Source organism: Vigna angularis, chromosome 3, assembly GCF_016808095.1.
Source record: "Vigna angularis cultivar LongXiaoDou No.4 chromosome 3, ASM1680809v1, whole genome shotgun sequence".
Classification (NCBI taxonomy): domain Eukaryota; kingdom Viridiplantae; phylum Streptophyta; class Magnoliopsida; order Fabales; family Fabaceae; genus Vigna; species Vigna angularis.
In genome coordinates, this window is record NC_068972.1 from 38,832,412 (window position 1) to 38,847,341 (window position 14,930).

At 31.0% G+C, this 14,930-nt stretch overlaps 1 protein-coding gene across 1 annotated transcript; it reads right to left on the bottom strand.

Moving 5' to 3' along the window:
- Positions 1-12,205: 12,205 nt before the first annotated feature.
- Positions 12,206-14,754, bottom strand: LOC108325286 (chaperone protein dnaJ 6). Its single transcript, XM_017558331.2, has 8 exons — positions 14,606-14,754; positions 13,857-13,955; positions 13,671-13,772; positions 13,386-13,445; positions 13,189-13,295; positions 13,023-13,105; positions 12,680-12,770; positions 12,206-12,598 (listed from the first exon to the last, which is right to left on the bottom strand). The coding sequence occupies exons 1-8, from the start codon at positions 14,690-14,692 to the stop codon at positions 12,391-12,393; spliced, it is 837 nt and encodes a 278-aa protein (XP_017413820.1). The 5' UTR covers positions 14,693-14,754; the 3' UTR covers positions 12,206-12,390.
- Between the last annotated feature and the right edge of the window lie 176 nt (positions 14,755-14,930).

A 14,930-nucleotide genomic window follows, 5' to 3' on the forward strand; every position in this document is an offset into this window, starting at 1 on the left:
AAGTGTAACATCCCAAATTTAGTAATATAAAACTACTAAACTGAACATTACATATATAATGATAGAACAAGAACTACACATTTAGTGAATAAAATAATTTTCACTTGAAGAACAAAAATAACTACCTATATTATACTATAAGCTTCACTTCCCACCTTCAGCTGCTCCAACTGAAAAGACTGCATCCCTAAGCTCACACCATTAAGGTGATTATTGCAAAAGAGAAACAAACATACAAAAACAAACCACAGAAAAGCAAGGGTAAGCTAGAGTATCAAAAGATTTTACATACTATTTAAAACAATAACAATATACATACGCATTATGAATCAAACAACACATCAACTTGTCCAATCCACTTGAAACACTTTTTACTATCCAAATAGATGCATTGATATTGGACTCATAGGGAACCTGCACCCGTGTATGATGGAGCAACCTAAATCAGAAATAATAATAACCACCTCCTCAACCACTACCAATAATACCATACACCGAGGTTAATCCGTCAAACATCTATTTCCCTAACCAGTGACCATAGACTAGGACCTCCTGCTACTTTTCACGACATAATCACTCATCTCTACATGAAATGAGGTTATTGAAAGTGTCAGGATCATTCCCTAATCCAGGAGTCCCTACATCAATACATATAACAACACAACCAACTTAGGATATTCCTCCTTGGAATTCCTTTCTCACATGGTACTTGAAATCCACACCTCACATTTTTTCAAACATCATCACCACATCTCATCCATAATCACATTCATAACTTATTTCCATACCACATTTGCATACTATCACTGACCATATAATCTCATGAATAATTATACATTATCCACAATGAATCAGAACATAACTCAAATCAATCAAGGACAAAGAAGGAAAGAGTAAACTAAAACCTGGACCAGTCGCTCAGCGCATACCATCACTAAGCGAAACCCACCAAACAGTGGATTAGACCCTCAACTCACTAGCTCAGCGCACATCGTTCACTCAGCGAATAAAACTGACAGTGCTCCCAAACCCCAACAATTCGCTCAGCGCACACCATTCGCTTAGTGAATAAAACTGACAGTGCTCCCAGACCCCAACAATTCGCTCAATGCACACCATTCGCTCAACGAATGTCCTTAGACAGAAAACTCACCTCTATCACTACTCGTTGAGCGAGTGGATTCGCTCAGCGAGTCTGCATAATTCTGCAGCACCAAATCTGCAGAATTACGCAACCCTTACCAATTTTATCAATTCTAACTATTTTTCCCAACTTCTAACTCTCCTAAATTGTTTTATATACTTAATTTAACTTGTACAACTGTTTCTATACCTTACCAACATCAATCTAAGCAAGTAGCTACAAGATCTCAATCAAAAACTCACAAAAGCTCAACTTAAAGACTCAAATTGAATTCTACCACTTGTGGTACAATTTCAAGTAACTTAGAGGCTCTAACAAGTCTCAAATGACTTACCAAAACTCTTCAAACTGACTATTTGAGCACAGAACCTCTAACTCAAGTTTTCACTAGTTCACTTCCTCAAATTGAGTTCTAAACTAAGTAGAACTCTACCTTATTACCCTTCCATACTTCTATCTTAATTCTCTAACATTTCACAGTATTAAACATGACTCAAACAAGTTCATAACCCATCCCAACTTCAGCAAATCATCTCACCCACCATATTTCACTATTGACATACATTAGACCTTATCTTTTTACACCAAAATTGACATATAACCAAGAGTAACTCTTTCCTTCAACAAGTTTATCATAAAATTCACTTTATCAACATCACAACCAACCTCAATATTACTTACAACAGATTCAACATTATTTCAAACCATTCACCATCATAAAATTCATCAATTTCTCCATATTATCTCAATTATCACTAACATACCACAAAATATTTCATCCAACAAACAGTTTATTTGTCACATACCCTCAAATTCACACTACATATTTCAAATTAAAACAATTATCTAGTTTCCCTTACCTCGACTAAACAGCTCCAAAACCTCTAAACGCTCCACAGATTTCTTGCAGCACAAGGAACTTCTAAAAAACCTACAAATCACCGATTGGTGATTGAAGACCAACCTTAGAACCACAAACGAACCAAGAATCAAGGGAAAGAGATTGTTGATTCATGCAAAACAGACCACGTTACATGATCAAGAACCCTAAACACTAAGGAAAAATGGGTTTAACACTTACTTGTTCAAATCAACCAATTGATCGGTCAGATAGGTAGCCCTCGACACAAAGATCGCCTAGACACCTCCTGATCGTCGAACAGATGATCCAAGAATGAAAAATTGTAGAGAGAAGCGAGAGAAAACAAAGAGAACGAGTTTTAGAGAGATAGACTATATTTTAGATAATAAGACAAGCTTAGAAAATTCTATTTATACTATAAAGTTATTTTATAATAAAATACTCGGTCTCATTATTTTAATACACCTACTAATTCTAATACTCTATTTTCTAGGTTTCATATTTTCAATCAAATGAAAAGTCATGGACCAAATAATTCTAAATAAGAAAATTGTTTTGAAAACTGTTTGGAAAACAATTTTACTTTTTTAAAAGTGAACCAAAAAATAACAGCTTGTTCTTACTTGTCTTCATAAGAAATAAATGTGACATAATTCTTAATAAAACCATAGCAGAAAATGTTTGATTTTAATTTTTTGAAAATTTTATATTATTTTGATATTTTTGAATTATTTGAAAATACATCCCACACGAGGAAAAGTATATTTTTTTAGAAAAAAGATATTTTCCTTTTTGTATTAAAGAATCAATACTAAAAATTAAAAAATAATAAATGTATACAAGTATGTTTCTCTTTTATCATAAAATAATTAAAATGAAATAAAAAATTATGAAAATAATTAATAGTAGAAATAATAAATCTAAAAGAAAATATTAAAGTTAAGTGTACAAAAAGTGTAGAATATTAAAACAAAAATATGATGCAAAAAGAGAACATATAAATCAAAAGAAAAAAGAGAAAATAGCATATTCGTGTGCAAAGAATGAAAAACATATATTCCTGTTTCAAAATAGTGACACAAATAAATAAAAAACATTGTTCTCTTAAATTTTTAAACTATTAAGAGGGTATAGGAATGAAAAACGTCAAAATAAGAAATAGTAAAACATCTTACCGTCTCAATGCAAACTTATTTTCCTTTTTCTCTATTTGTCTCGCTCTTTTTCTTACAGTGCACATTCTTTTCTCCTTTACCTCTTTTTTTCTCATTCCTCTATGCTTCCTTTTCTATATTTTTTATTTAGGTCATAAAGAGGTGTAAAATATTACAATTATTATCAAAAATATTATTTTTAATCATTAGAATAATATTTTCTCTGACTGAAAAATTTGGATTCAGTATATTATAGAAATCCAATTATAACATAATATCAAGATATTATTTTAGTTATTATTTAGAAATATTGTTTCGAATTATTAAATTCAAGTCTTTCTCTAAAATCATAGATTTTCGTGACATATCTTATAAAGAATATAAAGAGCAAATAGTAAGAGTGAAGATATATATAAAATTGAATTAATGAAAAGTTATGAGATAATTAAAAACAAATTCAACTCTTTCTTTTTTAAAATTTATTATTTTTATTATTATTATTGTATTTTATTTATTCTTTTTATGCTAGAATTAAATTTTGAAAATCTAAAAATATTATTTCACCTTTTTTTACCTATCATTAATTAAAAACATATTTTTATCAAACAAAATTAAGTGCTGAGAGTACGATTTGATGATTAAATCTAATTGAACTTATATTGAGTTCTGAAGGGTTGAAATAGTTGGAACATGAAATTTGTCCATTAAGAACTGAAATTATACATTTTAAACTTCTTGTAACTTATATAGAATCGTTAATTTTAATTTGACTACTCAAGTTAGTTATAGAAATTTTTACTAATAGAAAAAACGTTTTGACTTAATGTTTACTTTAAAAACAATTTTATCGTCAGAATATATATCAATTTGTTTAAATGGTCATATTTCAATTTAACACCAATTCAGATAATCACGACTTAATGAAATAATATAATTATTAATGAAAAGTATAAAATTATTTTATTTAATATCTTTTTGTCCTTATTGAATTATCACATCTCATATTTGGTTCTTCTGTTTTCTTTTAAAAAAACGGAGTCTTTACACTACAAAAAAAACAATTATTACCAACAATCAAAATTCGTCGAAAACGTCCAAAATCTGTCGGTAATGTTAATTTTTCGATTATTTACCGACAGAGTTTGGTCCGTCGATAATAACGTTGTCAGTAATATTTATTGACGGATTATTATGGCATAATCTGTAATTACTAAAGGCTTAATTCGTCGGTAATTACCGAAAGCCTAAGTCCGTCGATAAATATCTCGATCTGGTTCATCTTCTTCCTTTTTCCCCTTCTTCGGTTTTCTCAGATTTTAATTTTTTTTATCAAACTTTCTTCATTTCTAAATCGAAACAACAATCCAATTCATTCCAAAACCAAAATCAAAGGCTCTACTTAGGTTCTCCAATTGTTTTAAACCCTGAAATTGGGAAAAATCCCCAATTAGTTTTTGAGCATCTCGACAGTAGCACTACTCCGCATGGTTCTCCGACGGCAGTAGTTCTCCCACGACAGTGGTGGCGTTCTCCCATGACAACGGTAGCGCTCCCCAACGACAATAGTGGCGCTCTCCAACAGCAGCAGTGTCGCTCTCCAACGACAACGGTGACGATCTTCAACGGTAACGGTGGCGCTTCGCGTGGTTCTCCCACGACAGCGGTGGCGTTCTCCCACGACAACGGTGACGCTCTCCAACGACAGCGGTGATAGTGTGGGAAGATGGTTGCACGAGAGAGAAAAATGGTTGTAGATAAGGTGAGAAATGGTCTTGAGATGAGAGGAAAGAAAAAATGACGAAAGTGTTTTGTGAGATAGAAAAATATAGTCTTCTTCGCGCAGAGAGAGAAAAAATAGGCGGAAATTTTGCCGCTCTTTTTACCGACGGGTTATCGACGGAACTTGTTTGTCGATAATTACCAAGGCTTTACCGACGGATTTTGGCTGTCAGTAACTAAAATATGTATTATCGATGAAATTACCGACGAATTTTGTCCGTCGATAATTACCAAAAACTTTACCGACAGATTTTGTATGTCGATAATTACCGAAAGACAAATATTCGTTGGTAATTACATTTTTTACATCCATCGATAAAATCTATCGATAATGCATCATTTACCGACGAAAATAATTCAGTCGGTAATTCCATGTATTTTTGTAATGTTATTATATTAATATATACAATTTTGGTTCATCGGTTGACTAAACAAATATCTAATATTTAACAAAAATGTTACATAGTTAAAACTGCTTAACGAAATTTACAGAAAGAAAAAAAAGAGAGAGAATCAAGTTCAACAAAGGATAATAAGAACAACACAAAATTATGTTGACAACTTTTGGTATCCTAAAAGAAAATTAAAAGTGATCAAATTTTGGACTATACTGTTTTTTTCCCAAAAAAAGTTGTAGGGTTTCAAGGGTTGGTGAAGAAAGTGAATTTCCCAAATTGACCCTAAGTTGGTAAGTATTGGACGGTTCAACTCTTGGTGGATTGCACTACATTTTATTATGTCTTTGATTAATATTTAATTAGTTTTTCAACTTTTAATTAGTCTTTATTGCCTTTCTCTTTCATTGTTTTTTCATTTAAAACTTCTTAATGTGTTTGTTCAATTACTTTTTTGAACACTACTCTCACATTCATTCTCTCTTTCTTTTCTTCTCCATTCATTTATATCACGTCTTTTGTTGGAAACTTAATGTCCATAGCTTTTGACTTTTCAAACAAAAATTCTAATTGAGAAACATATAAAATAATTAAAATTTACTATTTTATAAACTAAAATCAAAATTCATTTTGCAATATTATTTTTCCATGTTTTCAGCTAAAGTTCATTTTGTTTTCTGAACTATAAAATATAAAATATCAACACTCCTTATCCTTAATTATTAAGAGAACTTGCTTCACAAAAATGAAGGTTTTAAAAGAAATGTCACTGTCTTTATTGCTTATTAGGCAATCTATTTATATTATATTTAATAATTAAAATAGTTTATTAAGCATAAAACAAAAATGGTTATTTTTGTAAATCATTCACTTTGTCACAAAGTTGACTAAAAAAGTGTTTAAATTTTATAGCATGTTTTAAAGAGTTTTTTTTCCATAACATTTTTCCTTATTGGTAATAAAATCTCATTTTTCCTTATAGAAAAAAAAATACCTATTTGTTTTTATCTTTAATAGTACAGTTTTTCTTAATGTACTATGCTATTTCCTATATATATCATTTTCTTTGTGACACCATTTACTACTTTAAACAGGGTTCTAATTGTACTTGTTAGATTTCAACAATGGGTTTTTATTATGTCTGCTAATATGCAATTTCAATATTTTAAATTTTAGTTACGTTAATTTAGTTTTTATTTTTCAGTATCGTACTTATCTAATTTCGTCTTTTTAGTTCAAATTTATTTACGCACTTATACGATACGATGATGTCATCACGCCAAATTAGAATTTAGCAAACTTAAAAGATACACTCATCAAATTTAGAGAGTTAGATTAAAAATTTTAAAAATTTAAAAGACCAAAACCATGTACAAACATGTAAACGTATAAATTATAATTTGAAATAAAATTTTATATGTAATGGCTAAAATATTAAAATTAAGCAAGTATAGAATAACATTGACACCACAACCTTAGACAATCCCTTTTGTTTGTGATAGTGGGGACGTGCTAACCAAACATAATCAATTAGGGATGTCTCAAATATTGAATATAGATCACTATGCAAAAAAAAAAAAAAAGAACTAAATAAAACCACCAACTAATATTCAAAACAAATAGTCAGCTCATAAAAATTATAATATTTTTCTTTCTTAATAAAATAGTTTAGGATTCAATATTTTTTTTTTCATAATATTAATACTTCAGTTTTAATTATTTGTCATTTTGGATTTTAATTTCTTTTACACAATTTTAATTTTTGGGTAACTGTTTGTTTATTTATATTGTAACATATGAAAAAACACAGGTTAGATATGTTTTTATCTCTTAACTTTTAAAGAAAATTAAAATTAGTTTCTCTTCAAAACTTTAATCAATTTAATCTATAAATGTGTGAATTTAGTCATTTTAACCAAATTTTGTTAAGTTTATTTGACGTATCAAACATATTTTAATATAACATTTAAGTTGTTTACTCGTTTGATATATTTCTACTTCAATCTTAACTGAAAATATTTCTAAAATTAAAGGATTAAATTGAATCAAAATTTGAAGAAGAAACTAGTTTCAATTTTCTCTTAAAATTAACTAACTAAAAATATATTTAACAAAAAAAAATATCAAAACAATTAGTCCTTACATATATTTTTTTTAAAAGTAATAGCATACTTATACTCTAGATACTTTAATATTCTTTTATAAAAGAAACTTCGATATTTAATTTTTTTTTATCTTTTAGTATAATCTTCTAAGTTTTATTTATCCTAATTATTCTGAGAACGTAAAAAATTCTAGAAATGGTGGTGATTTTTAAAAGATGACATTGGATTATTTTAATAACAATTTATTACTATTTTTTTAAGAAAAATTAAGAAAAATAGCTTTTCAGATAAATGAATAAAAAAGTTAATCAAACAAATCTTAAATATTTTAAAAAAAATTGCTCAAAAATATTTTAAAATAAACGAAAACCCACATTTAAGGCCATTCTATGAATGCGTATTATTTGACCTTTTATTATTTATTTATTTTTATCTCTATATTGTTTTTAGTTTCCAAAACCAGCAGGATCCAGATACTGTGATATGACAAGACATCTACTGTTAAGAAGAACAAGCCCACAGTGTTTTTAACTCAAATGCCAAATTCAATTAACTTGTTAGGACGTTTTTTTTTTAACCAATAGATGAAATTTATCTATTTATATTATAAAAATAATATCGTTTTAAAAAGGCTTAAAAATGAAGACATTGAGTCCTTATGTTATGACAAGTGTATGAATAAGGTCATGTCCGTTAAGTTGACAGCAACGACATTAAGTCCATGCTAATGTGGCCTTACTTTTTATCTTTTCTCTTCTGTTGTCCAACTTTTTCTCTCTCTTGTTTAGCTTTTTCTTTGATAATTTATTGAACTTGTTCTTTCTTTATGGACCTTATTCATATATTTTTCATAACATAAAGACCCAATGTCTTCTTTTTTAAAACCGGGCACTAAACAAAAATTCAGCTCTTAACCTGGAGACGAAGTAAGCATTTAAGCCTTTTAAAAATTATGAAAGTCGATAAATTGTGTTTGAAAGAGTATTTTATTATAAAGAAGTTATAATCGGAAACACTAACTCTGTTTTTATATCTTTTACATTTTAATTGTTTAGCTTTTAAGCATATTTTAAATTAAGTTTAATATCAATTTTGGTCCCTATGTTATTATCCTATTTTTGAGTTGTTCAGAGTGATTCTATGTTTTGTAAAAATTGTTTAAAGTTGATCATTTTGCTGACGGTGTTAAAATACTAACCGTGTAATCTTCACTTTAACAAAAAATGAATGATCTATCCAGTTATTTATTAGGTGGCAAACTTCGTCATCTAATTAATTTTCCTTTTGATAGTTCAAATTGTAAATTCTACTTTACCTTTTACCTTAATCAGAGTTTTAGAAACTCTTGCCTTCCATTTATGGAACTTCTTTTTTCTCGACCAAACCCATCAGCGTGGGTTCCTCGTCATCATGCAAGGAGACACTCTCCTCCTTCCTCTCTCCTGTTTCTGGGTTGGCATCGTAGGGAACCTTTCTTCTTTCCTTCTTCTTGTTTTGTTCCTATTAGGGCTCCGAATTGGGATTCTATTTTTGAGATTCTACGATGTTGGGTTTCCTTCCTTGGATTGAGTTTCTGTTTTGTTTTCTCTACAGGTTGGTGGCACGATGGTTGGGGTTCTTCGTGATCTTGTGATTTGGAGATTTTAGATTTTCGTTTGGGATTGAAGGTTCTAATTTGGGAATTTCTTGTGCCTTGTTTCTCCTCTGCATATTGTTAATGTGATTTTGGGGTTAGAGTTTTCGAATTAAGGTTTTGTTTTCTAATTTCACGTTTTGGGATTATCTGTAATTGTATTATGATATTGCAGTTTTGAAGTTTTTGGAATATGTAACCTTAATTTTAACTTTTCCACATCAATAAGTTTAACTTTTAACATTTACAGGTCAATTGACCTGAACTTGCCACATAATGATAATTAGACAACTCATTAACTATTGACTTAGGTGATGGACATTACACTGTTAGTGTTTTTAACGCAGTCAACAAAAAGAACCAACTTGAACCATTTTGACCACTCTAAACAACTTAAAAATAAGATGACCACTTTAAACACAACTAACCAAACTAGGGACCAAACCTTTAAATTATTTTGTTTTCCAAAAGTTGTGTTTACTTTTAAAACTAACCTAATATATTCAAACATAAAAATGCAACATGATAATCATATTTAAATTTTTAGTAGACAAGTCCTAAAATCTTCATCTGACTATGACTTATAGTGAAAATGCAGAAACAGATATGTGATTGTAAAAGTCAAAATTTTCAAACCCATTTATCACTTTTAGATATTTTTAAATAGGCTTAATAGCATCTTTTGTTTCCAGTTGTGCTCGATTTTGTCAATTTGGTCATTGATTATAAAAAAATGTCTACTTGGTCATGATTTAGTAAATTTTGTCTTAATCTTATCCCTTTCGGTAAAAAACACTAACGGTGTTAATGAATTGATGATATGACAGGATAAACTGGTAACATGTCAATGAGAGGTTGAGGTGGATTTTACAGATTGGATTTTATAGTATAAATTTGGCTGCCACATCATCACCATGTTCAGAAATCCTAACTTCCATCAAACACCAAACCTTAGCTGCCGAACCATCCACAATCGCCGCCGTCAACAGCTTCGACGCTGCTAACATCATGCGTTGTTGCCACCATGAAACATCTTCATTAGACCACCATCTGCGCTACAAAGCCGCCGCAAGGCACCATCCATCACGAGCTCACGCAAGCTGCCGCGACCACCATCTTGCACCTCCATCAAACTCGCGAGCTCCGCCACCAATTTTCACCATCACCAAACCTGCATACCAGAAATCACCATCACGTTACCAGTAGCCACTGCAGATGGGAAGGCCGAAACCCAATTCTCGCGAGTTAACGGCGCAGAAGCACTCTTCCCCAATCTGAAACCCTAATTTTTGGGTGGGGAAGGGCTGCCACATGGTAAGCCTTCATTTCTGTTCTGCGCGAATTAGGAGTTTGAAAATTGGGAATTTTTCTGGGTCTTAATCGTGAGGAAGAAGGTGATGTTGTTGTTGGTGATTTGGGTTGCGCAACATTGATGATGGAGGGTAGGTTCGAACCTGGTTGTGCAATTTCCGGCATAGTGGTGACGACGCGGCATGGTGGTGACAACACGACATGGTTCATGGTGGTGGATGGGTTTCACGGTGTGGGTGGTTGCGGCATTGATGGTGAAAGACGATGTGGTAGTTGCAGGTTCTTTGCGGCATTGACAGTGTGGGTGGTGGCGGCACAGTTGGATAGGGTTTGGACTTCACTGTTGCGGCGCAGCAAGGTGGTAGTGGCGGATAGGGTTTGGCTGACGGTGGAGGAATTAGGGTTTCTGTGGAGAAGGCAAAACTGACATGGCAGGAAGGAATAGGTGGCCCAAAGATTCAAAAAAAGTTGAAAAGAAATTGCCATATCATCATATTAGTAACTCTGTTTGTTTTTTGTTTTAATGGAAGGAACAAAATTGACACAAAATTTTCCAAATCAAGACCAAGTAGACACTATTTTAAAACCAAGGACCAAATTGACAAAACCGAGCACAACTAGGGACAAAAAAGGCTATTAAACCTTTTAAATATATGTATTATCCATAAAGAAGTAAATTGTATGCATTAAATTGATATAAACAATAAAATAACCAAATATACTTTCAATCCTTAAACTTGTATAAATCAAAATTCTTAAACTTTGACAATTTTGATTCTGAAATTAAATATTGACATTGAGTTAAATATGTTAAATGATGTAAATAAATTATATAAATATAAAATTCCATTAAACACAAAAAGAAAAATAATTTTCATTGACTTCAAAAATTATATCTATTCATTTTCAAAACTCAAAAATTAAGATATATCAAAATTTAAAATAAATTTAATTTCTAAATTTAGGAACTAAAGAAAGATATTTAACACATTATAAAAACTCCATGACAATTAAACGGTAAGAAACAAAGAAAAAGGTTCAGCAATGTCACAGACATGATTTTGCATACTTATGATTTAGAATGAATCTATAACGGTCATCAAATAATTAATGGACACATGATATCAAACACATCACATGCAGCTATGAAATAATAGCTTCCATCTTTTTTATCTATAAATGAATGCCTTTATCACCCCTTCACTTCACCTCTCTGTGCATGTGTTTCCAAAATGAATCAGTAAATAGATTAATCCATAATATATTAGAGTTCTGCACTTTTTAGCTACATCAAAGCATTTAGATCAAGTAGCACAAGATCAAATAACACAAATTTCTGTGTGAAATTTAAATTTTTAACATGCAATTATATTTTATATTTGAAGAATCTTTTACTATTCAATCATATTATCCTATTTGAACAAGATTATCTCCTGAAAAACATATTCATGAAATAAAAAATTGCATCACGAAATGGCAAATTCGTGTAAGCCCATAATGCATTCAAACTTCCAATTAGCAGAGTATAAAACAAACTTAGGGAAGCAATTATTCAACTGATATTTTTTTGCATTTTCAAACATATGAAAGTAAAAATATTTTAGGTTATAGAATAAATTATAGGATATTTTCTCTTTCCATGAAAACACAATTTAGTTTAGATATATCTAAGAATATCATTCCGGTTATAATATTCCTGAAGATGCAATATCATATAATGAAACAATCACTCTGTCATACCTCACTAAATTATCCTGGGGTACTGAATCAAAAACTAGCTTTTACACCCTGTTGTTTTCATGCATAAAATTTTCTGAGAATGTTGAAGAAGGTAATGGATGTCATTTAAATCAAACAGTGATAAAATGGAACAGAGAAAATTGATAGACGATAAATAAAAGCCTAACACTTTTAGGAAAGTTCCTGATGTTGCAGCATTGACAGTAACTAGCCACAAAATAACTATCGTTCAGCAGAAAAGAAGAGTTTTCAATAACAATGAATTGGTTATCTTTGCTTTGACTTTTTTGAGGACCTACGTTTTTCCAGTTTTCTCTGTGCAGCTTCAAATTCCTCTTCAGAGGGCTCTGGCATTTGATCCCCACCATACTTTGAAATTAGAGATGAGAACATAGAATTAAGGCGGTCTTTCCTCTCATGTTGACGCTGTGATATGATGGCACCCAGATCTGTTTCTGATTGTTTCTTTGATGATCTGTAGAAGATTTAAACATCAGTATGCCTAAGTTACAGCGCAACAGAAAAAGATAAAATCAAACCCTGCTGATAAACTTACTTTGCACGCCTTCTTATGGGACTAGTAGGTGGCTTGGTTTCTGATAATTTCTTTGCCCATTTCTTGTAGGCTTTTGTTTCCTTTAGTTCTCCTACATGAATGAAGAGAGGAGAACAAGTGTCAAGGAAAGTGAACAACCCAAGTAAAATATTTGTCTGTATTAATATGCTGAATATCTCTGCTTAAAATAAAGGTAACTGCACAGTCTCCCATTATGTTATCAACTTCAAGATCCATCCCAAATATACAAAATTCAATACAGTTCTTTTCTATCAGTGAAACCCACGTCTACATCAGAAGTCTGGTATAAACTTGGACAAAAAATAGATAGTGATATTCTTACCAGCAGCTATAGTCTCATCAAGAATATCCTTGAATCGGTGTGAATCAAGTTTAGGATCTGAACAAAGCATTGAATGGAATAACCTGCAAAGAAAGGGAAGTTTATCAGATATCAAGCTGAAATCCTTTATGTGACAAAACGTTCTTGCTAATCACAAGGTCTTTACCTATTCATTTTACCCTTGTACTTCTTGTAGAGGTCAATCAAATCATTTCTCTCAGAGTCAGATCCCCTATAGTTTGCTTCAAACTCCTCAATATCGGTTTCAGTGACCTATTGGCAAATATTACAAAACTACATGGATGAAAACAAGTATTCTGCAATGCATACCAAAGAAAAGGGATCATCTACTAAAACATGTACCTTCTTGTACATTGCTCTGAAATATTCTTTGAGATTCTGAACAACATCCCCTGCAAGCTCCTGTTTTTGAGAAATAAGTGAGAAGTTAAGTTGTAAATATCCAGAACAATGCTAAAGTATCCTGAAATTCCAATCTTTTATTTTGTTGTAGTGTTATACAGTGATATTGTTATAACAAGAGAACAGTTTCCCCCAAAATCTCCAATGGGTTAGAAATAATAAACAATGTATCTAAACACTGTAAATTACAAATCAATTATATTATGACTTTACCGAAACACTTACAGCGTCATCAATACAACCAGTCTGATCATATACAGCCCGCTTTTCTTCATCACCAAGAATTGAGATAACATGTTGCAATTGCTGAAACTTAGCTTTAGCTTCCTGTAAAAGATGACCAATTACAACCAAAGATATCTATCATTTTAATAAATCAGTTAGAACAGCACGGAAGGCGAGAGATAATACCTCATCACCGGGATTCTTATCAGGATGTAGCTTTAATGCCAACTTGTAGTATGCCTTCTTTATTTCCTGTTGAGATGCTGTTCTCTCCACACCAAGAACCTAACAGAAAAATCAAGCAAAAGGTCACTAACCCAAAACATCCTTGTTCAGTAACACCAAGAATAGAACACTAATTAGAAGAATGCCCATGAGCTTAAGTGTGTCAAATGCGCAAGAGAATAGGAAACAATGGAAAAATGGATTTCTTCTTTTTGTAATGGTGATTACATAGGATGATGAGGATGATTTCAAAGATTGCTAGTAACATACTCTCTAAATCCTTTTACTATTGTTTAAAAGTTATAAAAGTACAAAATTCATGAAGGAAACTTCATTCACACTCACTACTGTACTCATAATATGTAAATCATAAGTGAGACTCATTCACACCCACATAATATAAGAATGTGTTGCTAGCATCCCTTGTTTCCATGATTCTTGGTATATCCCATCGAAAAAGTAAGAGACTAGTATCTGAAAATTAGTTCAGAATCTTAACTACATGTCTAATAATTCCATGTCCTTCCACTCAGACCAAAAAAATCAACCTAAGTTGTATGAAACTCAATAGATAAATAAGTTTGATATGTTACATTGGTTTTTCAACTAACAACATTATATTCAATCTTTCTTCAAAGTAAAAAAATAAATAAAAAAAATAGGTATAATAGATAGCGATAACTATTGAAGCATTAAATAATGTAAAGAACCTGGTAGAGGGCGTGTTCGTTCTGATCAGAAGAGTGGGTTTCGAATTCCTCATCATCCTCCAAAACCCTACTTCTCTTCTTTCCCATTTCCTTTTAACCGTGTGATGTCAATTTGTTTTTCGGGTTCGGGTTGAAATGAATTTTATAAGTATAAATAAAGAAAAAAATATATATATAACTAGAAATTGAAGAAAATAAAAAAAGATCGAGATTTAATCTCCCTTGTGGTTTCAGTCTTTTCTCTGCCGGAACTTGTTTTATGTATAAAAATGTTCAATTTCATTTAAACAAACAAAATTGCAATTAATAAATGTATTTTAATAAT

Excerpts from the sequence above, each read along its gene's own strand:
- LOC108325286 (XM_017558331.2), bottom strand. The coding sequence starts at position 14,692 with ATGGGAAAGAAGAGAAGTAGGGTTTTGGAGGATGATGAGGAATTCGAA. Across the intron at positions 13,296-13,385 it reads TCAGAGCAATGTACAAGAAG|GTCACTGAAACCGATATTGA; the intron begins GTACATGTTTTA and ends ATTTGCCAATAG. Across the intron at positions 13,106-13,188 it reads TACAAGGGTAAAATGAATAG|GTTATTCCATTCAATGCTTT; the intron begins GTAAAGACCTTG and ends CTTTCTTTGCAG.